Source organism: Dermacentor andersoni, chromosome 9 (genome assembly GCF_023375885.2).
Source record: "Dermacentor andersoni chromosome 9, qqDerAnde1_hic_scaffold, whole genome shotgun sequence".
In the NCBI taxonomy this organism is placed as follows: Eukaryota; Metazoa; Arthropoda; class Arachnida; order Ixodida; family Ixodidae; genus Dermacentor; species Dermacentor andersoni.
In genome coordinates this window covers 73,109,966-73,136,955 of record NC_092822.1, presented here as the reverse complement: position 1 = coordinate 73,136,955, position 26,990 = coordinate 73,109,966, and the positions used below count along the sequence as shown (strand labels likewise).

Below are 26,990 nucleotides of genomic sequence, written 5' to 3'. Positions count from 1 at the left end.
GGAAACATACAAATACTATCCTTACCTGAGCCCTATCCACTGGCCGTGGCCTGTTTCGGTACCAATTCAGTCGGTCAAGAGGACAGATGTCTCCAATTGGTTCCGCAGGCCCGGTCAGGACTTAAAGGTGGTACATCAGTGTGCTTGCTTTCCACACTAGTAGACGATGTGAATGCGGTACTACAGGATTCTAAAAGCACAGCTTGCGATGCGGCCAGATAGATCTCTCAACGTCGCGAGCCAACAAAACGCGTGGCGACTCGTTACTAGGTCAAATGGGCGGTCGTCTATGTATGGGCGGAGCTTTTCGAGAGCCCGAAGTAGAGCCAAGCACTCATTTTCAGACACGCTTTAATAGAATTCGGCATTTGTCAGCCTACCATTGGCAAAGGCGGCAACGTACTCGGAGTAGCCGGGCTTTCGTTGCGGAAGCACGTCGCCAAGACAGGCCCCGCTGACATCTCTGTGTGCTTCAGTTGCTGCTGTCGGATCAAAATAATGAATACGTGGAGACGTAAGAAGACGACACAACTTAGCATACACAACATCGCATGGAGGACACCAGGAGAAGTACGCACCATTGCGTAGGAGACACGAGTTGTTCAAAAGTAGCAGGCCCATTGAAAATTCTAAAAGGCATCACGTCCAATACATACAGACCGCCACATGTTATAAATGCAGTTTTCTCGCGCTCGGCTTCAGCCATCGGAACCGGCCAGTAGGCACTCAAGTCTAGGGACGAAAATAATTCAGCTTCTTGAAGCCTGGCCAGGGTGTCGCTGATGCGCGTCTTAGTTCATATCTCTTACCTTCCCTTACCATTTCAGCTGACCTTATTTAATCGCCATTAGTAAACACAAAATCGAATAGACCCGTCCTTCTAGCGAAAGAGGCGCCCATAGACTGTGGAATCGTAAAATGACGCCACGGCCGCGCTTATCGTTAATATGGTCGTTAATAACGCCACGCTCTTGGGAAGAGAAGCGGTACGGTCATTGACGCAACAGCTGGTGCAAAGCGGTGTCAGTGTAGTGCTGCACTTCCGATGTTTAGACCACTTGCGGTTGAGAAACGAACTTCAAAGGTGCCGTAGAAGCTGAAGAAGCGGGGACTTTTTGGCAGAGGTTATTATATTGGTGTTGGAAGTTGAAAACATATCATTTCACATATCCAGCATTGAAAGGACATGTATTTTGTTCGAGTAAATATAACAGATTGATCTCGCACGGTAACAAAGCACGAAGCGGCCAGGTTTTGTACGCAACCGAGTCATTCGCGGGCAAGCAACGTAAGACGCAGAAAGTTGGTTGCACGTAGGCTTGACAGCCTTCACTGCCTGTAAGAGGCGCAGCTACAGGCTGCACTGCCGGTGCTTAGGTAAGAGATGCGGCCTCTTTTGAATTTGGGGTTCTGTGCGGCCACTGTTCATAAGCGGTGCTGCGGTTCGAGCCCGGAGAAAGGTCCTGACCGACGTTGAAGAGATGCGGAAAGGTTCATATAGAAATGTACATGATCGAGTTTTACAAAAATTACTCCATCTCTCGGAGCACACTACATACTAATTTCCTTGGATGTCCGAGCCTCCCTCAGAGCAGTCAAGATGCCTTTTTTTATCCCGTTTATTTCTCCCTTGCATTCGTCGAAGGAATTGACTGTTCTCCTTGGTGGCCAACCGGAAACGCCGAGCCATTCTCAATATGCCGCCATCAGCGACCTACATTCTTCTGTACTCGCGACTCCAATGCTGCACAATCGCCCCTCGCATGCAAGGCAATCACGTGGCAAACTATGAACCTGATATCGACGCCTGTTTAATGTAGAAAATATTTCTTCGCATAGCTCTCGCAGAACCTTGTGTAAGAAACTTTTTCACTCAATTAGACGACGCAGAAGGGCTCCAACCTAGTCATTTGCTTCAGCCACCTAACATCAAATATGATTTAATTACCCTAGCCTCGTTGAAATCGCAAAAAACTGCTCGACTTACTCGTCACCAATGACAACACTCGAAAACTAAAAATAAACAAATACACAAATATAAAGAGCCCGCTTTCTGGTGGCCCAATATTCGTCTTATAGAATAACCACGTCAATGTTAAAGTACATCACACAAGGTGGGCTACAAGCTAGTGTGCTGTCCCGATTGGTGGCATCAGTATGTGCTTCCTCGCGTCATCTGAAATAAAGCGGCTTACGTTGGGGAAAAGCGTCACACAAATTGTTCAGCAATTTATTACAGATGGGCCAGCGTGAACGCGTGCGTAATAACGCAAAAACGGAAATATGCGCTCTGCGGCACATATTTCGGTTTTTTACGTTGCCACCGAAAGAAGTAAATACAGCGATATTGTGAAATAATACTGGTCGCACCAAATATGAGCTGTGGCCGTGTCGTTTTTGCCGCGGCACCGAGAGTGCGCCGCTGCATTGACGTGAGCAGATGTTTATTAATACGCAAGTATTAAGAGTAGTGTCCAGTTATCCAAAGCCAGCACCGCTCTGCTGTCGTCGGGGCCCCTTTGGACATGTTTCCCTAACGTACATTTTTTTCCCTTTTTGAGTGAGGGTTCTCAGCTGCTCACCACTGTTAGAGTATTATCGCTTGGCTCAAGATGCGCCTGTACGTACTTGAACTTGCCGGAAATGTTGTCACTGATTATATATTGAAATATATATATATATATATATGTTGCACTGTTGATGCATTCTGTGATATTGTGCACCATGTATGCTACATCTGTATGAAACAAGTTCATTTCTTCATAATGTCTGTATGTATTTTCAATTGTTCGAATTTGTGAAATCCACTGCCCGTTGATCTCTGTAGGCCCCCATGTCCCGTCAAGCTGTCTGCTACAGCTTATTGCCTGGGGGCCCCCAATTAGTGTGTTGGAAATAAAGTGGATTCTGATTCTGAAATAGCGCTATCTATTAAAATTGCTCGTGTGAAGCGAATACTGGCGCCACCTGTCGACCGCACGCGAGCTTCATCCACTGTGTCAATAACATGCTTTGCTCTCTTCTAACTTTGAGCATGATTTTGATTCGTTAATTTTCAGTTTTCATATTGCGGCCCACATTCGACAACCTAAAACCTAAAGCGTTGGCTAAATGACGCCAGCACATATTGGTAATTAATTTCACGCTATATTTAACCGTCGTCTCCAAATAAACAGATGATTATGCCGTTATGTGATGAGCAATATATTTATATACACTAGAAAAAGATGGTCTGAAAACAGATCCCTGTGGAACGCCTGAGGTAGTTTTCAATTGGGTAGTTATGTTACCTATAATTTCAACGTATTGTGTCCGACCTATAAAGCTTGAGCGGATCCCCATAACTGCATTATATATTTATTTCTATCAGTTTATTCATTCGTTATGTAGCACTGAATCGAAAGCCTTCGACAAATGTAAAAATATAGCGTCGACCTGTTTTCCACTGTTCAAGGAAGCTGAAAAATTTGTAATCGTTTCTATCAACGTGCGTAACAGTCGAGAGGGGCCGTCGAAATCCGCGCTGGTTGCGGAGAAAGGCCTTGTCTTTAAAGTCTGTGTACATTGACTTTGAAATTTCCTTTCACCATACTTGTGAACCGGAACTACTTCTGCTACTAGCTAGTCATCCAGGACCCGTTAGTGTGCTAGCTAGGCATAAGATCTCTAGATGGTAGGCTCCCCACTCCACATATCTGCGAAAAAAGGTATTTGGTACACCGTCAGAACAGATATATTTGTTATTGTTAATTTAAAGAAAAAGAGCTATAATGCCTTCATGCGATACTTCTATATTTGCATTGATGTGTACGGAGGTTCAAGTGTGAAGGCTCAAGAAGCATCTGCAGAAGTGTCAGTAAAGGCAAATTGAAAAACATCATTAAAACATGTAGCAGTAACCGAGTTCGACACAAGTTCACTAATAACGACAACGTTACTGGGACCCTCGTTATTATGCCACTAGCCTTCAACCGCGGTTGATAAGGTGCTCTGCCTTCTAGATTTTCTATATATGCGGCCTGGCCTCTACTCGGTCCCTACTGCTCCGACGGAAACATCTGTGATTTCGAAGGTATATCTCTGAAGGGCGCGAGAAAGATCCGATCCGACCCGACTGACTCAGCACGAGCCCCGCAGGTTAGGCACAGTCTGTCCGACACAGCGGTCGCCAAATGAGGCATCAGTGCCCGCTGCTTCTTCGTTTGACCGCGCCGGCAGCCAGCGTCTGAGCGTAATAGAACTCGACCACACTCCGCAATGTCGGCACGCCTAGATACAAACGCATACAACACGCGAGGAGAAACTTCTCCCTATTGCCTACACAGTCAGATACTTCTCCGTATTGCCTACACAGTCAGATATTCAAGAAGCTAAAGCCCCCACATTTAATTATTCGCATCCGCTCTTACTCGCGCATGCGCACAAACTTCCGGCGCCTCCTGAAATTTCACACCCTGCTGCACCTACTAGCAATTGTATATTGCAGTCCGGCATCGTGAGCTGTTTACGGGGTGTATTTGCATCGCTATGTGCACTTGTTTTCCGATTTATAAACCACGTGAGGGCATGAACGTCACTTGCCTTCACGAAAGGCCTCCTTTGTGAAGAGCTGACGCAAGAATAGTACATTTTCCAGCTAGTCATGCTTTGAAAATCGCAGTGTAATATCACTGCAAAGAGGAACGGGAACCTAATAAAAATACATTATAGCTCTCACTGTGACATCGTTTCAAAAATTTACCCCTAGAAGGTCGGACACCCGTCTCGAGGGATTTTCGAGGTTTCTGAAAAAGGTGATTTAGGAGAGCTTTAAAATGCGCTGCAATGGGAATGGGAAACGCAATATTCTAGCATCTGGACGCCCAATTCTGCCTTCGTGATTCGATTACGATATACGTTCGGCCTAATGTACATGTCGCTGTTAACATTTTGATATGGTGAATCAATATACGCGACCGTTGTCACTATGTCCAAAGTACTGTATCGTAGTCATCACTGGGGACGTGCCGTGCAGAACGCAACCGCAACCGCATCTGACGCCGTAGTCGGCGTCAGATGCGAGTGGGAGTGTTATTGAGACACCAGCAGGCGTTGCCTCTACGCGGACATTAGTCTAACTGGAGCAACACGTGCTCCAACGTAGTTCTGGCGTTCACCGAGGAAGCAATAAGGGTACGCAAGTTTCAAGACGCCATTGGCAAATTAAAGATGTAGCGACAATTTATGTTACACTCACATTCATAATGTACGTTCTCATTGATTTTTTTTCAACCATGACTACTATTCGGAAAATCCTCGAGCATTTGGTTCAGTTACTTCACTACCAAGGTGTAGTCTGCAAAGCGTAATTCATTTAAAAGACAAAGTAATTTATTCATAATTCAAAATTTCCATGTACACGGAATTCATTGTCGGTATATTCCTCTCTATGCGCTAGGAGAACCACGAAGAGGGGCTACGAGTGGACTTCGAACGTAGCTTTGACGTAAGGTGGCGCAATTTAAGAGCCACTGCCATAGCAACAACGAAGCGGCCCGTATGATGTAGTGACTGCGCATCTAACAGTGAGGCTTAGCAAAGTTTCAATTGGCATCAGCTTATGGGAATGAGGAAGGTCACTCGGAGCTTCACGCTGAGCGACTCATCTATGGTACAGGTGGCCCTGATGGCGAAGCACACTTCGCGGGGCCGTCGAGTGTGATCACTTAAACTGTACAATAACAGTGCTAAAACTAGAGATAATGTTGTAATTATACTCTTGCGATTGAATGAACTGAACTATATTTGTCGCAGATGTGTGCTTAGGCATTTCTGGTGACGTACATTTTTGTGACATGTCATACTCTAGCATTGTTTTTAAGGACACCGATATATTTTTTCTATTGATAGAAGATAAATAAATGTGTGATTGCATTATTGAATCGTTGTGATGCGATCATGGCGATCTTTGAGAAATTAAGATGTGCGAGTATCATCACTGATTCTTTCAAATTCGTTCCAATTTCTTTTTCTTTTTTGATTTTCGCATCGACCATAGCCGCTCCGACGGCGTTCGCCGCGGGGGGTAAGTACCTTAGTCGAGTGTCTCACCTGCGAATTTCTCTATACGCTCTGTGCGCGCCGATGGACGCGCCACAGGTGGCGGCTTGCAAAGTGCGCTCGGGAAACGAGGCCGTCGCGCGCCGTCGTTTTCTGCGTCGTTGTTCGTGCTTGCGTCTTATTCACGTTTTGAAAAGAAAATAAGCAACACCCTTCGCATGTATATTAGTGGTCAAACCTTCAAGGAATATCAAAACATTGTTGCACAGTGGTGGGCTCAAATACTGCCAAGAACGTGCCGCCGACACGGTTCTGATGATTCCCAGCAAAGCCTCGTCAGTGGAAGCAACGGTACAGAAACGAATCGCCGCCGTTCGGAGGAAATTTCTTGCTCTGATGCTTTCCTTTGTCGTGTCGGTGCTTTTTGCACGGGTAAGCCACAAAATCAATCGCGGCGAGCCAGTTAGGTTCATCTGCAGTGCCGCATGTGGTTTAAATGCATTTCGCTAATGTCCTGAATGCCGCTTCTGAGTACCGTTTGCCACTTCTCTACCGCGTTGCGCTAGATAGGCAGCACGACGGCAGCAATGCATCCTGTTGTACATTAATGCTGCTGAACCTTGCAAGAACTGAAATTGTTTGTTTTACGCGGCCCGGTAAATCCTCGCGCCACCTAGCTGTCACGCACTTCATTTTCTTGCACCTATTTTAGGTGTGGCTTTGCGCATGTTGAACTATTGCTTGTTGCTCTTGCCTTTGCTCTTGCCTTTCCTCTTGCCTCGTTTGTAAATTACTGTCTTGTCTGAATGGTAACAGGCAAATGCTTCCTTAAAGGACCTTTGGTGACCTCTTCACCCGAGGTCACCAAAGATACTCTGGTTTCTTAGGAATTGTGTGAAGAAAGTAGGTAGTTGAGGGTGAGAATTGCTAATAGTTGCTGCATATGGTATTTCTGTTTATTTTCGCTAAAAAGTTCGGGTCACACTTGGGAAATTTGTACACATTGACGATGTCTGAGTTTACGCCAGAGAGGACTAAATCCGGCCTTGCCGCCAGCGACCATTTACAATGCCTGGCACTGCTCAGCCACTAAATATGGCATCTCTCTCTAGTAACATTCGAGAAAAAAGAAACCACTGAAACGCTCGAGCTTCAGCTTTTCAGATGTCACAAGGATTGTGCAGCACCAGTAAGATAACAAATGATGTTAATAAAATGTCAATTGCGGCGACGTCGCTCTTATGTGCGCTCACCCATCCGAACGAGGTAAAGCAGTCCTCCACGTCGGTGTCACCTATACTGCTGAAGGCCTTCGAACCATTACCGACGGCTCTTTGGTGTCTAGAATGATGGGCGGAAGCGTTCGAGTTCAATTGCTCAAGGGTGCAAGTGGCGGGGGAGTTCCAGGAACTTCTACTACGGCGGCGTGAGGCGCCGGCTTGAAAGACACCAGTGACTAGCTGTGCCAGCAGGGCGAGCTGAGTGTGTTGGCGATGCTGCAGGACGGAGGCGTGTCTTCTTCACATAACTTAAATAAGAACCGTTCATTTGGAAGAGCTTCTTCTTTCATGTATGTTTGGAACCGCCGGTGTGATGGATCCGGAGCTTTGACACCGAAGGAATGGATCTTTCGCCGTTTTACATGAGGCTATCTTCGTCTGTGAAAACATTTGTCTAGCTGGCGATTCCAAGTGCCGCCGGCGTGTTGTACACGACCAGGAGTGTTCTGCATTGACGGCGAACGCAATCGCCATGAGCTGTCAACGCCGGCATTGTACAGGAAGCAAACGTCGCCGATTGATTGTTGTCGTTGCGCCAAGCTTTGGCAAGCTGATCAGAAGCTTAAGCTCGGGCCAACTTCGATAGCTCCCATTCAAATGCATGTAGAACGTAGAATTCTTTCCTGGGATACTTGTGCGATTTCAATAAAAATTGTAGTGACTATTAAAGCAAGCCTTTGATTTATGGCCAGAACGTTTGTAAAAAATATTTTTCAAGTATTGCAAGCTGAAGAAATACGGATGCGGGAATTTTATAAAGTGATCCAACTGCAATAAAACAGATCTCGACAATCCCTAAGTTGCATCGGTTACAGTATCTAAAACTGATAGACATAATAGATAAATTTTCAGCTTACGTGACTGATACCGTGTTTACAGTCGTACTGTATATGTGCTACTCACAATATGACAGTGCGTTGCAGAGAAGTGTAGGGGTTAATTTTTTCCACTTTAGATGTGCTATTACATCCTATTTAGAGAACTATATCATTTTTATTCGAGAACTTCTATACATATAGTGATCGTTCAAATGAAACCGAGGTCGCATTCCCCAAAAGGCGAAGAATCAGTTGCGATAGCATATTAATGGACAGCTCTACGAAGCAAGGATAGTACTTTTATCGGCCGCATGAACTTTGAAGCATAGTCATGCCGGCTAAATTAAGAAGCATTTTGTCGCGCGCCCGCGCGGGCCGGTCTAGAAATAGTGCTCTCTGTGTGTGATTGCATGATCGAATCATTCTGATATGTGAGATAGCTGAAATGGTATAAGGAAGCACAGCAGGCTGAATATGCCCGGCTCTGATATTACGGCATGCGAGAATCGCCACCGAAATATTTCTTTTTAATTCGTTTCGTATTTTTTTTTTCTTTTTGACGCTGTCTTCGCACCCATCATAGCCACACAGGCCGGCCACGGTAAGTAACTCAGTCGAGCGTGTCGCCTGCGAATGTCTCTATACGCGCTGTGCGCGCCGATGGACGCGCCACTGGTGGCGGCGTTCGAGGAATGTCGAACTGTTGCGCGGCATAGTGCTCAAATACCGGCAAGGACGTGCCGGCGATGAGGTTCTAATGATTACCCGCAAAGCCTGATTGGCGGAAGCAATGCTAACAATGGATCCCCGCCATTCGGCGGTGTCGGAGTCTGTGCTTTTTCCACGTGATCATATTCAGGCGGGTTAGCGACGATCAAGGCTTGCCCATGTTCGGCATCTCGCTAGAGTTCCGAGTGCCGCTTCTACCGTTTACCGGTGCTTTACCGCGTTGCAGTAGCAGGGCCGCACGACTGCACAAGTGCATCCTGCTGTAAGTTAAACCTGCTGAAGATTGCTAGAATTGAAATGGTTCGTTTTGTCTATTTTATGCGTGGCTTCGCGCATGTTGAACTAGTGTTAGTTGCTTCATGCAGAACTGTTCATTTTTTTCAAGTGGAACGTTCTCACATTGCCTCCTTTGTAAATCACGCACGCTCTGTTCTTCAGAATAACTGGCAAGTGCTTTTATTACAGCTTCATTCTTTTCGTCCGCGCACAGCTTAGATATCGTGCTTTTTTAAGAAATGTGTTAAGACGAAGCTTTAGCTCGGGCCCGACTGGGACTCGGTCTATTCAAATACATGTAAAAGGCAAAAACATTTTTCTGAGAACCCCTGGACCTTTTTAATGAAATTTGTTGCATTTGAGAGAGAAAGTTAAATTCTAGTGACTGTATGCAGCGGATTTTCAATTTAGGTTCTGAATTTTGTTAGATATTTTCAAAAACTCGAAAATTTGAAAAATATAGAAGCACGAAGTTTACAAACTCATTGCTCTGCATCAAGAGCAGTTAGCTTGGCTCTGCGAACGGCATCCATTAGACCGTTGAAAACGGACAAACTCGATATGTCGTCTTGTATTATGAATTTTTGTTTCTGAGTTAGAGCTGTAAACTTGATAGTTGTGTTCTATTGAAACTTTTGATTTCTGCCAAACTTTTATTAAAATATGACAACTTAAATCAACGGTCGCTATATGTTAATTTTTTTTCATTTAAATGCAACAAACGTCATCAAATTTGGTGCGGTGGTTGCCGAGCGAAACTAATTCTCCTTTTACGTGTATTTACATGGGAGGGAGCACCCAAGCTGAAGCTTCGTCTTACGAAAGTAGGCAGTTAAATGACGAGGATTGTCGATAGTTGCTGCATACGGTATTTCTGTTCCATTTTCGCTGAAAATTTCGTGTCACGCTCGGGAAATTCTCACACCTCGTTGCTGAGCTCGAGTGGCAGGCTAGCGCTGGTGGGATGCGCTGAGCGATTTGTTTCACAGCGCAGTCTCTCTTTGCATGTGAATTTTGTACTCAACTGAATTGTTATTATGCTTACGCCACAGAAGACTAAACCGGGCCTTGCCGATTGCGCCCGTTGGCTTTGGCTGGCGCTGCTCTGCTTTTAAACATATAACGCGTCCTCTCTCTCTAGTAACAAACTACCGAAAAGTTGGTCACACTTTAGCTTTCCAGGTTTCGAAGCAGCTCCAATAAGGAATTTAAAACTGCGAAAACTGCAGCGCAACGGCAGTTCATCGACGTATGCAGCAGAATCGTATCTGCGGTAGAGTTAACTCGCGCTTTTATTAACCCGCGGGTTTGGTGACATCGTTGACTAGTGTACGCATTTCGAACAATAAATTCGCAATTACTCTTCTTGAGGCAATTTTGACGGCACTTGATTGGGCTTTTCAGACAACGCCGCGGGTCACCTCCCGATGCTTGCATCGGCGGTTACATAAATCTACACATTGGAATCCTTTTACGTAATAGGGCCCTTGGGCAGCACCAGCTTTACTTCGGAAACTTAAACGTCCAATTCATACAGACCGCCAGATGTAATAAATGCAGTTTTATGGCGCTCGGCTGCAGCCATCTGAACCGCCCAGTAGGCCGTAACGCAAGTCTAGGAACGAAAATAATTCCGCTTCTTGAAGCCTGGCCAGGGTGTCGCCGATGCGCGGCAAGAGATATGCATGTTAGTTCATATCTCCTGCCTTATCTTACCATTTCAGCTTACCTTATTTAATCGCCATTAGTAAACACATCGAATAGACACGTCCTTCTAGTGAAAGAGATGCCCATGGACTGTGGAATCGTAAAATGACGCCACGGCCGCGCTTATCGCCAACATGGTCGTTAATAACGCGAAGCTCTTGGGAAGAGACGCGGTACGGTCATGGACGCAATAGCTGGTGTGAAGCGGTGTCAGGGTAGTGCTGCACTTCCGATGTTTGGCCCACTTGCGGTTGAGAAACTTCAAAGGTGCCGTAGAAGCTGAAGCGGGAACTTTTTGACAGAGGTGTAATATAGTGGCGTTGGTAGTCGAAAACATATCATTTCACATGTCCAGCATTGAAAGGACATGTATTTCGTTGGAGTAAATATAAGATTGATCTCGCACGGTAACAAAGCTCGAAGGGGCTAGGCTTTGTACGCGAGCGAGTCATTCGCGGGCAAGCAACGTAACAGACGCAGAAAGGTGGTTGTACGTAGGCTTCACAGCCTTCACTGCCTGTAAGAGGCGCAGCTACATGCTGCACTGCCGATGCTTAGGTAAGAGATGCGGCCTCTTGTGAACACACACAGACACACACACACACACACACACACACACACACACACACACACACACACACACACACACACACACACACACACACACACACACACACACACACACACACACGCGCGCGCGCACAGACGCACGCGCACAGACAGACAGACAGACAGACACACGCGCACAGACGCGCGCGCGCACGCGCGCACACGCGCACACGCGCACACGCGCACACACACACACACACACACGCGTGTGTGTGTGTGTGTGTGTGTGGGAGACGTGTGTGTGTGTGTGTGAAAGGGAGACGTCGCTGCCTTTCAGATTTTTTGCAGTGCTTGTAAATTTCAGCATTTTCCTTATGATCGTACACCGTGAGAACCAGAGGTGGAGGCAGGGCGTGCGTTTTTCCTATCCGATTTGTTCGTTCCACGGTACTCGGACACATTTTCTTCAAGGTCAGCAAAAGTACCACAGAGTCAGCAGAAGATCTGTACCATCTTCAAAATAACTTGTACATAGCAGCCCCGGCAACATTTTTACAATTGCTAGTGTGTACAGCTGGGCATGGCACTTCCGAAGGCGTCTGCAGAAGTGTCAGTAAAGGCAAATTGAAAAACATCATCAAAACATGTAGCCGTAACCGAGTTCGACACAAATTCACTGTTTACGACAAGTTCACTAATAACAACGTTACTGGGACCCTCGTTATTATGCGAGAAATGACGCCAAAAAACGGTGCGGATCGTGGTTCGTATAATTGGTTAGTGTAACGTCATGGTAATTTCTTTTAGCAGCAGCCATCTTTGTCCGCAATGAAGACCTTAGCGCCGAAGTGTTATATTTTGTTGGCTTCTTTCTCTGACAAATAATTTAATGTATAATTTGCAGGGTTATCGAAGGGTTCTGTTTATTTATTTTCTTATAAATTAGCACAATTCTGTTTACTCAGTCAAAAAAGAATATCTTTGAATGCAGTCCACATTGCATTCACGTGATTCGTTTGGTTGAATCCGTCCGAACAGCGAAAGATGATAAATAATGCTGCTGTCGTCGGTTCTATCGAAACAGGAAACACGCGTAGTACTACCAACTGCCGGGTATACAGCGGCACGCTTTATGCGCACATGAACTTGTGCGTGATCCGAGAGGCGAGTTTTGAAGCAATACGTCTTAGGCCTCAAATCGCTCGTCTAGGACCACCAACTAGTGATCCGAGAGGCCAGTTTTGAAGCAATACGTCTTAATCCTCAAATCGCTCGTCTAGGAGCACCAATTCTAATAGAATTCTCGATTTCCCAAGCACGGGTGTGCACTCGTGAACTACCTGTTGTAAATCGTGACTGAAAGCTATTTCTACAAGTAGATCAAAATGCAAATTTTCGCGACGTTGAGTGCTCAGGTAAGACCAATCGCTACCTGTAATATTTATATCGCCAGAAATAATTATGCGATAGCTCCGCTTTTTAAGGCTCGCTATGTCGCATTTTTTCAAAATAGCATGTGGGTGAATTGGGCGCTCTATAAACAATTCCAAGGTTTATCCTTCTTTTGTCTAGCTTATATTCCCACGAGTAACTTTAGTGTGTTGGAATGCCGGTGATTTACCCACAGTCGATATCAGCCTTGAATACAATAGCAACACAGCCCCCACGTCTACCGTGGTCTCGGCGTGTGATTTTATAATTCGGTGGTTCAAAGCCTTCGTCTTGTATTTCGGGCCGCAGCCGCATTTCAGGTAGTGCGATCACACGGGAATCGTAAGCAGCCAGGATGTATTGAAGGTCTCCAGTTTTGCTTACTAAACTTCTTACACTTAAATTTATGAAGTAGAAAGCATTTTAATCGCACTGTGTGCTCTCAGTCACCCCTACCACCAGCGTCTTTTCGAACGCGGAACCACGCGGCTGCGCTTTGATTGATCCCAGATGTAGATGTCAGTTCACGTGTGGTTTGTCGTAATTCAAGCGCACACGGCTAGCGTACTCCCTTTATTGTATCGCAGAATCCCGGAGCATTTTACGCTACGCAATCGTTTCTTTTGAAAAATCATCAGAAAGGGAGACGTCGCTGCCTTTCAGATTTTTTGCAGTGCTTGTAAATTTCAGCATTTTCCTTATGATCGTACACCGTGAGAACCAGAGGTGGAGGCAGGGCATGCTTTTTTTCTATCCGATTTGTTCGTTCCACGGTACTCGGACACATTTTCTTCAAGGTCAGCAAAAGTACCGCAGAGTCAGCAGAAGATCTGTACCATCTTCAAAATAACTTGTACATAGCAGCCCCGGCAACATTTTTACAATTGCTAGTGTGTACAGCTGGGCATGGCACTTCCGAAGGCGCCCGACGTTTCTGCGCAGGCGCGAGTGAGAGCGGGTGCAAGTGAGAAAATTTGTGGGCTTTTGCTACTTGAATTTCTTTGCTCGTCTTGTACACGTTTCTCCACTAAGTGGGCTGGCATGCGGCGTGTGGTTCGTTTGCGCCCGGACGTTGGCTGCCGGCGCGGTGAAACAGGAGAAGCAGTGAACACGGACCGCTGTGTCCAAAGGCAAGTCGGACAGACTTTCTCGCGCCTGCGGCGCTGGTGCTGTGTCAGTCATTGTGCATTATAACTTTGTCACGCTTTACGGCGCTCTACCTCCAGAAGAACATCGACGATTTTCACAGGCGAGCAATAGTGGCCGTAGTAGAGGCCGGGCCTGCTCTCCTGAAATATCTTCGCTCTTGGCAGGCTTTTCATATGCGACTTATCAGGGTCATTTTTGAGTTGACCCCTCTGAGTGATGTAAACCTGCAGCGTCTTAGCAACCGTGGTTGAACGCGATTGCATGATGTTATGCCGCGAAGATTATAGTCTTTGCGTCACGCCCACGTAAGGTTAGGTTAGCTTAGATTAGCTTAGCGTAAAAGGCATTAGGGTGGCGCGGTGAATTCTCACAGCGGGTATACCGTGCGGATCATTGTCTTTGCCTCTCGACCACGTTAGGTTAGCATTAGGCTAAGCTAGCGTTAGGTTAAGTTAGATGTTAGGTCAGGTTAGCGTCAAAGAGTCTAGCATGCCCCGGCGTATTCTCATAACGGTTGCGCCGTTATGCGCCTTTGCGTCTCAGCCACGTTTGGTTAGGTGAACGTTAGGTCAGCGTAGAAGGCGTTAGGGTGGTGCGACGTATTCTCATAGCAGTTGCAGGGGCGTCAAGCGACACCGGCGCCCTTTCAACCACTAGCGGTCAACCGCGGTTACTAAAGCGCTCTGCCTTCTGGATTTTCTATATATGCGGCCCGACATCTACTAGGTCCTCACTGCTCCCACGGAAACATCAGATGTTATTTCGAAGGTATATCGCCGTAGGGCGCGACAAAGATCCGATCCGACCCGACTGATTCAGCACGAGCGCCGCAGGTTACACGGTCTGTCCGTCACAGCGGTCGCCAAATGAGGCGTCAGTGGCCGCTGCTTCATTGTTTGAACGCGCCGGCAGCCAGCGCCTGAGCGTAAAGCAACTCGACCCCACTCCGCAGTGTCGGCACGCGTAGATAAGAACGCATACAACACGCGAGGAGAAAGTTCTCCGTATTGCCTACAGAGTCAGATACTTCTCCGTATTGCCTACACAGTCAGATATTCATGCGCACAAACTTCCGGCGCCTCCTGAAATGTCACGCCCTGCTGCACCTACTAGCAATTGGATATTGCAGTCCGGCATCGTGAGCTTTGTTTACGGGGTGCATTTGCATCGCTATGTGCACTTGTTTTCCGATTTATAAACCACGTGAGGGCATGAACGTCACTTGCCTTCACGAAAGGCCTCCTTTGTGAAGAGCTGACGCAAGAATAGTACATTTTCCAGCTAGTCATGCATTGAAAACCGCAGTGTAATATCACTGCAAAGAGGAACTGGAACCTAATAAAAACACATTATAGCTCTCACTGTGACATCGTTTCAAAAATTTACCGCTAGAAGGTCGAACACCCGTCCCGAGACATTTTCGAGGTTTCTGAAAAAGGTGATTTAGGAGAGCTTTAAAATGCGCTGCAATGGTTATGGGGAACACAATATTCTAGCATCTGGACGCCCAACTCGGCCTTCGTGTGATTCGATTACGAGATACGTTCGGCCTACTGTGCATGTCGCTCTTAACATTTTGATATGGTGAATCAATATACGCGACCATTGCCACTATGTCCGAAGTACTGTATCGTAGTCATCACTGGGCACGTGCCGTGCAGAACGCAACCGCATCATTAGTCGGCGTCAGATGCGAGTGGGAGTGTTATTGAGACACCAGTAGGCGTTGCCTCTACGCGGACATTAGTCTAACTGGAGCAACACGTGCTCCAACGTAGTTCTGGAGTTCACCGAGGAAGCAATAAGGGCACGCAAGTTTCAAGACGCCATTGGAAAAGTAAAGATGTAGCGACAATTTGTTACACTCACATTCATAATGTACGTTCTCATTGATTTTTTTTTCAACCATGACTACTATTCAGAAAAGCCTCGAGCATTTGGTTCGGTTACTTCACTACCAAGGTGTAGTCTGCCAAAGCGTAATTTATTCATAATTATTTCAAAATTACCATGTACACGGAATTCATTGGCGGCATATTCCTCTCAATACGCTAGGAGAACCACGAAGAGGGGCTACGAATAGACTGTACACGAAGTTGTGACGTAGTGTGGCGCACATGAACAGCCATTGCCATAGCAACAACGAAGCGGCCCATATCATGTAATGACTGCGCATCTAACAATGAGGCTTAGCAAAGTTTCAATTCGCATCAACTTATGGGAATAAGGAAGGTCACCCGGAGCTTCACGCTGAGCGACTCATCTATGCTATAGGTGGCCCTGATGGCGTAGCGCACTTCGCGGGGCCGTCGAGTGTGATCACTTAAACTGTACAAAAACAGTGCTAAAACTAGAGATAATGTTGTAATTATGCTCTTGCGATTATATTTGCCGTAGATGTGTGCTTAGACATTTTTGGTGGCGTACATTTTTTGTGACAAGCCATACTCTAGCATTGTTTTTAAGGACACCGATATATTTTTTTCTATTGATACAAGATAAGTAAATTCATTACGTGTTAATAAAATTGAAAAGAACTCTGTGTATGTGTGATTGCATTATCGAATCATTCTGATGCGATCATGGCGATCTTTGAGATAGCTAGAATGGTACAAAGCGCAACATGCTGAATATATCCGTCTCCGAAATTAAGATGTGCGAGTATCATCAGTGATTTTTTCTAATTCGTTCCATTTTGTTTTTCTTTTTTGACGTTCGCGCCGACCATAGCCGCTCCGACGGGGGTGGCCACCGGCGGTAAGTACCTTAGTCGAGTGTCTCATCTGCGAACGTCTGTATGCGCGCTGTGCGCGCCGATGGACGCGCCACTGGTGGCGGCTTGCAAAGTGCGCTCGGGAAAGGAGGCCGTCGCGCGCCGTAGTTTTCTGCGTCGCTGTTCGTGCTTGCGTCTTATTACGTTTTGAGAGGAAACCCTTCGCATGTGTATTAGCATGTGTAAAAGTCATAACATTGTTGCACGGTGGTGGGCTCAAATACTGCCAAGAACGTGCCTCCGACACGGTTCTGATAATTCCCAGCAAAGCCTCGTCAATGGAAGCAACGGTACAGAAACAAATCGCCGGCGTTCAGAGGGAAATTTCTTGCTCTGATGCTTTCCTTTGTCGTGTCGGTGCTTTTTTCACGGGTAAGCGACAAAATTGATCACGGCCAGCCAGTTAGGTTCGTCTGCACTGCAGTATGCGGTTTAAAGGCATTTCGCTAATGTTCTGAACGCCGCTTGCCGTTTCTGCCGTTGGCCGCTTCTCTACCGCTTTGCGCTAGCTAGGCAGCACGACTGCAGCAATGCATCCTGTTGTACATTAATGCTGCTGAACCTTGCAAGAACTGGAATTGTTGGTTTTTTGCGCCCCGTAAATCCTCGCGCCAGCTAGCTGTCAGGCACTTCATTTTCCTGCACCTATTTTAGGTGTCTTCGCGCATGTTGAACTGTTGCCTGTTGCTTAACGAAGAACTGTAGTTGATTTTTTTTTACTGCAAAGTTTTCCTCTTGCCTCGTTTGTAAATCACGCTGTGTCTTCGCAAATGCTTCCTGAACAGCTTCATTCTCTGCACCCGAGGTCACCAAAGCTGCTGTGGTTTGTTAGGAATCGTGGGAAGAATGTAGGTAGTTGAGGATGAGAATTGCTAATAGTTGCTGCATATGGTATTTCTGTTTCATTTTCGCTGAAAAGTTAGCGTCACACTTGAGAAATTTAGCACTTCGACGATGTCTGAGTAGACTTAACCACGCCAAGTGATTTGTTTGTTTCATAACTCAACAGAATTCTTTCTTGGGAAGTTTACGCCAGAGAGGACTAAACCCGCCATCCCGCCAGCGACAATTTGCATTCGCTGGCACTGCTCAGCCTCTAAACATAATATGCAATCTCTCTCTAGTAACATTCGAGAAAAAAGAAACCACTGAAAAGCTCGAGCGTCAGCTTTTCAGAGTGCGAAAGCTGCAGTGGGATCGGCAGTTTATCGGCGTATGCCGCAGAATTGCACCGGTGGTGGAGTTAACTCGCGCTCTTATTAATCCGTGCGTTTGGCGACTTATCTGAATCCGTGCGTTTGGCGTATTTCCAACAATAAATTACAAATTAGTCGTACTTAGGCGACTTTGACGGCATTTATTCGGTGATGTCATATGTTTTCATCGCCAGATAGATCGCTACGACATGTGCGCTGACTTCGCACCGTGCAGATTTGTCTGAGATCTCAGTCTGCGCTTATGACGGGCGCCTATTATTAAGGCACAGAAGCAGTATTACGGCAAGGGTAGAATTAAAGAAAACAATAGTGACATCGCATTACTCAAGGAAACCTAGCGTCTAGTTAACGTGAGCTCCACTTCGCGTAAATGGCGTTCCCTGCGTTTGTCTGCGGGACACTCCTGGCAGATGCGTGGACCGGTTTGCCCCGAACATCGGTAACATCGTGTTCGTGCCCGGTCCCATATAAGCCTGCGTCTTCGCTGCAGCTGTCACCGCAGAAAAAGCGTTCTGGTACCCGAACAGAGGAGAAAGCGTAGCCGCGAACTTCAGCCATCCCTGCTGCAAACAGTTGCCTGTCATTGTTCCCGAGCGTACTGTTGGAAGCGCCCGCGAGGTGGCTATGAGCGGCGCCTCTATAGGCAGTGCACTATGCGAGTAAATAATCACTGGAAGATGCTTGAGCACAATGTGGCAAACTTTTGAACTCAGTACTTAAAAGACGCCTATTGCAGAAGTGCGTGCGTCAGTAGGGCACCAAGGCACTATGGGATAAAGTTTCCCCTCGGCAGCACTGACTTAGGATATGGTTTTCCGCAGTTCCGCAGTTGGTAATGGCTGTACCCACTTTTACGAGGATTCTAGAATAATGAGGACACGTTTATTCATATTCCTCGATATTAGTGAAGCTTTTCTATCTTGTTCCGAATAATGAGTTCACAAAGAAGAATTTGCCCTTTTCTAGGTACTTGAGCTACGGCATATTTATCTAACCGCGAGCAGTTGGTTGTCACCGACAGTTTTGCGCTTGCTGTGTGCTGACTCTGTGCCAAATAGAACATCTATCTCGTTGGTCCATCACCAGACATATATTTGAATACGCGTGCAATATTTGGAACCCTTACAGAAAAGCGAACATCGACGCACTCGAAGTGATACAGCGAAAAGCTATTAATATTATATGAAATGTCGGCAAACAGGCTCTCACACACCAATAATGGAAAAAGCTGTGTCCGAACTTAAAACCCCTGTAACGAGGCATAATTAGGACTACTCTATAGGCGGTGAAGTCCATACAACTAACCCCATACGACTCATAAACTAGATATGCGAGAAGTGTCGTCGATATCTTTCATTTACCTGATTTTATTTTTTCATTCTTTTCGCACTCATCATAGTGACAAAGACTGCTGTCCGTACAGGTAAGCACCATGGCAGGAGTGTTGATACTGCATTTCTTGTTGGCGCGTACATTAGGGAAGCTTTAGCTCGACCCCAACTCTAAACCGTCTATTACAATCCATGTAAACGCAGAAATGCTTCCCTAAGATAGCCCCTTGGCCAATTGGCGTATTTTGTCAGCTTTTTACTCTTCCCAGATTGAAGACCCTTACTATATTTTCACTGTCCATTGATGACATTGTTAGCTTAGTTGAACAATGTGAAGCCCACGTGTTTGCGGATAATTTTTATGTTCGCTGGAATCACTGCCACCGGGAACGAATTGGTTGACGAACTCAAGTGATCAAGGTGTAACGGTAATCGAAATGAATTATGTGGTTTGTTGTCCCAAAACCACGATCTGATTTTGAGCCACGCTAATTATAACCAGAAACCTATGTTCGAACTCGTATACGTGCAAGATTTGTGACAGCGGTTCGTAAACTTTCGTAAACTAAGGCAAAAAATAAAAGATGCTCCAGCAAAGCTAAACTTTCAGCTTATTCATCCATCACCAGATAATTTCGGACGCTTACAGGCAAACGAGCACTAACGCACTCGAGGTGATTAGATATTTTCATTTTCAATTGAACATTAATCCTTTTGATACAGTGAGGTATGTAGCTGTATAGTCGTTAAGCAGTATATAACATTTAACACCATGTTCAAAATATGGGTAAACAGGCTCCCCCAGAGCACTAATCGGAACGCTTCAGACGAGGCGTAAAACGAAGAGTAAGGCTCCTCGTCTTACTTAAAACCACCAGATTTAAATAAGAAGCACGAAATGCTAAAGATGTACGACTCGGAAATTAAGATATGCGATAAAAATAATCGATATCTCTTATTCGTCTTTTCTTTTTTTCCTTGTTTTCGCACTCATCATAGCCGTCGCTACGGCCGTGGCTGGCGCCGGTAAGTACACTGGCACGAGTGGTGCCCCCTCCAAATTTCTTTCTACGCCTATATTAGCATGCAATGCTTCAGCACAGCCCCAACTCCAACGCCGCGCTATTCAAACACATGTAAACGCAGAAATGCTTCTGTAAGATAGCCCCTTGGCTGATTTTAAGGAAATATGCGCACTTTGTAAGTTTTTTACTCTTCTCAGATTCAAGAAAATATGCATCACCGCCAATATGATCAGCATTTGCCCTACAAATGAATGCTTTTATTACGTATGAAGATAGAAAAATAAGATAAAGAAATATAGGAATGGCGCCATTTGAGAGAACGGTAAATTCTAGTGCCAGTTTAGATCGAGATGTTAGTGCAATAAACAAAACAAAAATGTTTGTCTCCCTTCGTGGAGACTATGTGCGGTTTCGCCAGCATACATGACGCACGACACTTAACGGGCAGCTTAAAATAATCGCTGGAGTTGTAAGTCGTAGCCTATAGCAATTAGCAACTCGTTTTCGGCTTTGCGCACTACATGAGCCCACAAACGTAACCTTCATTGACAAGCGACGACCTTTCCCAAGAGCTGACGCACAAACATCCGTTTTCCGGCTGGGCAAGCCTTCGAAACCGCAGTGCTTTTAATTGCACTAGGAGGAAAGAAGGATCTCCTTGATTTTGCTGGGAGGATGCCACGCGTACGCTTCGCTCCACCGCCAGAATCGCATGCCAGTGCTTTTCTACATCATGCTGCTCATCATCATTATCAGCCTGTTTTATGTCCACTGCAGGACGAAGGCCTTTCCCTACGATCTCCAATTACCCCTGTCCTGCAGAAACCAATTCCAACCTGCGGCCGCGAATCTGCCAATTTCATCGCTCCACCGAGTCTTCTGCCGTCCACGACTGCGTTTCCCTTCCTTCTCTTGGTGCCCATTCTCTAACCCTTATGGTCGAACGGTTATCAAACCCGCTCATTACATGACCGGCCCATTACATGTCCTCCTAATGTCAGAATATCGTCTATACTCGTTTGCTCTCTGATCCAAAGTGCTCTCTTTCCGTCTCTTAACGTTATGTCTAGCCATCTTCGTTCCATCTATCTTTGCGCGCTCGTTGTTCTCAAGCTTCTTTGTTCAGTCTCAAGTCCCTTCCCCACATGTGAGCACTGGTAAAGTACACTCGTGTTACACTTTCCTTTTCAATGATAATGGCTAGCCTCCAGTCAGGAGCTGACAATGGCTGCCGCATCCGATCCAACCCATTTTTATACTTCTATGAATTTCCTTCTCACTGTGACGAATTGACCTAGGTAAACGTACTCCTTTACAGACTCTAGAGGCCGACTGGTGGTCTTGAACTCTTGTTCCCTTGCCCGGCTATTCATCATTATCTTAGTCTTTTCCATAATAATCTTCAGCCAGTGCTCTTACCGCGGCCCCAAACGGCCCGCTTCCTCAGCAGGCTACTGGCGCCCCTTTGCTTATTCGCCAATCCAGAATCTAATAGTCGTGCTGGAAACGTTGTCCAAATAAGCAAATACGGTAACGACAACCAGGTTCCTACGGCACCTACGGCTACGGTCGCCCCTTTGCCTATTCGCCATTCCAGAATCTATCATTGGTGCTGGAAGCACTGTCCAAATAAGCAAATATGGCAACGACACCCCGGTTCACGGCGGCTCTTTCGCTTTGTGCTGCACTCAATGTTCTCGTTCGTGGCGTTGAATCCGAGGCGTCTCGTCGGAGGCATAAGGGCCCTTGCTGCCGATTGCTCTATTTTGATCGGTTTAAAGGATGTCAGCGACGAAACCGCGGAAATTCTTGCGCTGTGCATGCCAGCGATCGGCCTGCCCAGCGAGTGGCATCAGATATATTAAAGGCAAATGAGATATTCAAGCAAATTAACAGCCTCGGCGCCAGGTGCAAGCACTTGTTCGCGGCGCTGCTCCACTCGTGCAGGCGCGATTCTCGACCTTCTTGGGCAACTGCGCACTGCTACTCGGGTGGAGCGTGTTTGAGGGCTCCGGATTTACGATGTCGGTGGTGCCGCAGTTGCGCGGCATTTTTTCATATTTCGCGGGATCTAATCATAAGTCGAGAAAAATAAGTACGCAATTGGTACGTCGCTGGAGATACCGCAATTAGATGTCCCTTGTCTGTGCCTACTAATGCCTCATCGACAAATTGATAATTAGGATAGTACGTCTGGAGTTAAATTATTACAATTACGTTATTAAATCTCGGTAATGGAAATATTACTGGTAGCTGCTCCACGTTGCCGGAAACAAAATGCACTAGGATTTATTTGACTAACGCAATTTCTCTCTTTGTTTAAAATCTGAGTGCGTGATATTTACTTGGGACACCCTGTGTATATCTATAACCTCCGAGTGCAACTGATGTTTCCATCCCTAATAAATTTTGTGTATTATTAGAACAGAATTTTTTGCATGAGTCGTTAGTAATTTTTACTGGAAAGCGATGCAATACTGAGCAACATGTCATTCACGTGCATTTCACACGCCGTTGATAAAAGAATTTCGAAGGGGTCACTGAAGTGTGCAACTTTTATTCAGGGTTGAAAAAGCACGCAAAACAATTTGAAGCGAGGTGAACATGCAGTAACATGTTCTTTTTCGAGGCTTATGCTATCCATACCTCATAAATTTCTACCTCCTTCTCCCTCAGAAATATAAGCATTGTCTGTGTGTATATTGATATATATTGTGCCTGTAAAGGGTGTTTAAGTGAAAGTTAAAAAATTGTTGAAGTGAGAAAATACAGATTAAGCAGCTGTCTCTAGTGCTGATAGTTGACAGTTGATGATAGTTGGGAGGCCCTCCATATTTATACACACTTTATTTGCGCTTGGGTAATGCGCGTGTCCTCCGTTTGCCAGGATTTCAGAAATAAAGCGAAAGCGTGAATTAACAGCCGTGCACGTCCACGCCGATAATAATGAAAAAGCGTTTAGTCAAAATAAAATTTTAACCTAGAAATTAGAGGTAACTAAAAAGAAACCTCAAACGATGCGGTTAACAGAACACTTTGGTAATGACACTTGCTTCGGCACTGCCGGGGGGGGGGAGGTTTTGCCCTCCCCCTCCGCACCCTAGTAGGCGTCTACGCTGGAGTTCATCAAGTATGTTTTATTTTTAAATTATGGCTAATTTTATTCGGAAAACCCTCGTGAATATGGCTCACTTAGGTCACTACAGATGTGTAGTCTGCGAAGCGTGCTTCATTTAGGACGGCAAACTAGGTAATTTATTCAATGATATGTTCGGAATTGCCACGTAGACGCAACGAATTGTGGCATATTTCCCTGAATACACATGCAGGGCTATGAAGAGAAGGCTCCCATTACAATCAACCTAGCTGCGACACAGTGCGTGACGGCGTATGGCATTCTGATAGTTAGCAACAAAGCGGTCCGTATGGCCGGACCTAACCCCGGTCAACACTGAATGCAACATACATGGCAGTCTTTGTCCTTGAGGTCGTTCTGGCATGAACTATAAATTATTATTATGCTGTAGCGACTGCGTCACGAACAGTGAGGATGTACGAAGCTCCAATTGGAATCAGCTTGTAGGAATAAGGAAAAGTTGCTTGGAGCTTCACGCTGAGCCGCCCATCTATGCGACAGGTGGCTCTGATGGCTAGGCACCCTTATCGCGGACGCCTGCTGTAATCGCCTAAAGTGAACGAATAATTTAGAAAGTGTATAAAAACAGCCCTAAAACAAAAGATAACATTGTAATTAATCTTTTGAAGGCGTGAACTGCTTTTTTTTTCGCAGATGACGTATGCTTAGACATATAATTTGTCTCTTGCGACATAATTCGAGATCCCGTAGGCCTTTAAAATCGTGTACAAAGTAAAAAGAAAACACGCTGCCCTACGCTTATAGTGTTTTGTAGTTATGAAGTAAATTTATTACGTTTCCATACGAGGGCGATTCACAAAGTAAAGCCTCCAAGCCCACAACTTTGGTAATAGTATTGCAAACATTTTGAACTGTATATCGTTAATGCACTGATGTTTAAGATATTGAAAGTCACTTGCCTCACCTTCGAATTTCTTCTCGTTGCACCTTAATGGAGCTACTCATGGTATCCAATGGCGACGTCCGGTTGAATTAAAGGGCTGTAATTGAATTTCTGACTACGGAAGGTTGTGTGCCGACGAAATTTCATTGCCGTCTTATGCAGGTTACAGAGGTGCGTAAGATCTGTGCGCAGTTGTTCAAGGACTGTGAAATATCAAAACTCAGCCGCATCAAGTATTCACGGTGAGCACCGAAGTAGACGGCCCGCAATGACCCCTCATGAGGATCATCAACATCAGGTGGACGAGGATCAAGCGACACGAGATCCCAACAACATTCGCCATTTCCTTTGGTTCAGTGCACCACATAATTTAGGACATCCTGCGTTAAAAGATTTGCGCTCGTTGGATACGCTTCCTGGACTCATTGATGTCAGTCGTCAGTTGCCGTGGTACCCAACGGGTGCAAATGTTCTTGTAACGCAGGTGGTTCTTAAGTGTTGGGACGATCTCGTGTTGCTTGATCCTGCATGAGCCCCCAATCGACTCATCCACCTAATGTTGAGGCTCCTGATCAGAGGCCCTTGAGGGCCATCAACTTGGGTCCTGTCCTGAAGACTTGCTGAGGCTCGATTTTGGTCTTTCACACACCTTGCGTAAACCGCAGTCAGACGGCAATGAATGTTGATGGGCGCACAACCTTCCGCAGTCAGAAATTCAAGTAGAGCCCGCTCTTTAAACCGGACTTCACCACTGGATGGTATGGATTGCTCAGTTACTCTGGAAGGAGAACACATACGATGGTGTGGTTTCTAGAGCTTAAACATCAGTGCATTCATAGTGAGTTGAAAACGTCTGCAGTATTATTGGCAAAGTAGTGGGAATCCGTTCTTATTTAATTATGCTGATATCTTGCACAGCACGTTGTCATATGTTATCATATGTTATCATATTATCAAACCATTCTGATGTGATGATAGCGATGTCCGAGATAGCTAGAATGGTATAAAGAAGCCCAACATGCTAAATATGTCCCGGCTGCAAAATTAAGATATGCGAGAATAATCACTGACATTCTTTTTAATTCGTTTCGTTCTTTCTTATTTTTCTGACGTCTTCGCACCGATCATAGCCGCGGCCACTGGAGTCCCCACGAGTAAGTACCTCAGTCGAGTGTCCTACCTGCACATTTCTCTGCATATATTCATTCGAACGTGCTTGAGCACAATGTCGGAAACTCTTTTAACTCAGTATTTCAAAGACAAAGGGGTATTTTCCCCTATGCAGCCCTGTTTGATGATTGGGTTTTCAGCAGATCCGCAGTTGGTGACGCTTTTTCACTCTTTTGCTAGTATCCTAGATAAAGCAGGACAGATTGATTCCTTGATATTTGTTTTGGCTTTATACCTTTTTCAAATGGTAAGCTTATAGATTGTTCTCCCTCTTTGCTGGTTAGAGTTACATCATATTTAATTAACCGCGCTCAGTTTGTTGTTATCGACAGTTCTGCGTGTATAGCTCAATAACCGTTTCTTCGGGCTCACGTCAAGGGACCGTTCTACGACCCTAAGAATATTTTCACTTTTTATTGGTGACATTGTTAACTTAGTTGAACAAATTAAAGTTCAATTCAGACTGTTTGCAGACGATGTCATTAAAATCACTCCGCTAATCAAAACTTACTTTTGGTACAGCCTTGCGTCTGTTGACTAAATCTTGACAAATCATGTCGACGAATTAAAGTGATCAAGGTGTAACTACAACCAAGTTAAACTGCGAGGTTTTACTTGCTAGAACCACAATCTGATTACGAGGTACGGAAATTATAAGAAACCTATGTTCGAACTCGCATATGTGTGACATTCGCTACTCAGCATTTCGTGAACTGCATCACTAAGCCATAAACTAAAGCATGCCCCACCATAATTCAACATTAAGCTGATTCATCGCAATACGCGTACAACACTTGGGACTTTTACACAAGAACGAACATTGGCGCCCTCGAGGTGATACAGTGCAAAGCTGTTAATCCGATCAAAATATCGGCTGACAGGCTCTGCCACACCGCTAATAAAAGAGCTCGTCATCCTGAAGCTTCAGATGGGCTGTAAACTTTATAGTAAGGTTGCTGCTCTTATTTAAAGTAAGCAACTTTCCCATACCCGTGAAGTACATCTAAGCCCTATAACTTCGTAATAAACGAGGCATTATCACGGCTCCATAACACGGACGCCATCCAGCTAATACGACATGAAGGAGCAGAAAATGGTAATTATGTTCGACTGAAAATGAGATATATCTTTTATTCGTTTCACTTTTTAATTAATTTTCTTTTCCCTCATCTTAGCCGTTGCGGCAGGGGCTGAGAAGGGTAAGTACCCCGGCTCGAGCGTCCTACCTGCAAATTTTGAAAGCTTTTGCTCGGCACAAACTCCAACGTCGCCTATTATGCAAAAATACTTTTTAAGATAGCAGTAATGGAAATACGCGACGAGAGCTTTTTACTATTCTCCAATTTATGGAAACATGCAGTTCAGCCAGTATGATTTGCCCGAATAAATTAATAAATATCTTTTATATTATCTTCATATGTATTATTATCTTCATACTTTATTACGTATTCATATG

At 45.5% G+C, this 26,990-nt stretch overlaps 1 protein-coding gene across 14 annotated transcripts in view; it reads left to right on the top strand.

Annotated features, from left to right (window-relative positions):
* LOC129384091 (uncharacterized) overlaps window positions 1-26,990 on the top strand; it is a 165,340-nt gene that overhangs the window by 98,111 nt on the left and 40,239 nt on the right. For 6 of the 14 annotated variants that reach the window (XM_072284220.1, XM_055069208.2, XM_055069203.2 and 3 more), the window contains exons 2-6: window positions 16,709-16,735; window positions 19,368-19,391; window positions 20,299-20,325; window positions 25,495-25,518; window positions 26,710-26,733. In XM_072284220.1, the coding sequence (XP_072140321.1) occupies window positions 16,709-16,735; window positions 19,368-19,391; window positions 20,299-20,325; window positions 25,495-25,518; window positions 26,710-26,733 (126 nt within the window). The remainder of the gene's footprint in view (window positions 1-16,708; window positions 16,736-19,367; window positions 19,392-20,298; window positions 20,326-25,494; window positions 25,519-26,709; window positions 26,734-26,990) is intronic. The other 8 variants (XR_011890026.1, XR_008611866.2, XM_055069211.2 and 5 more) reach the window with 6 other exon arrangements.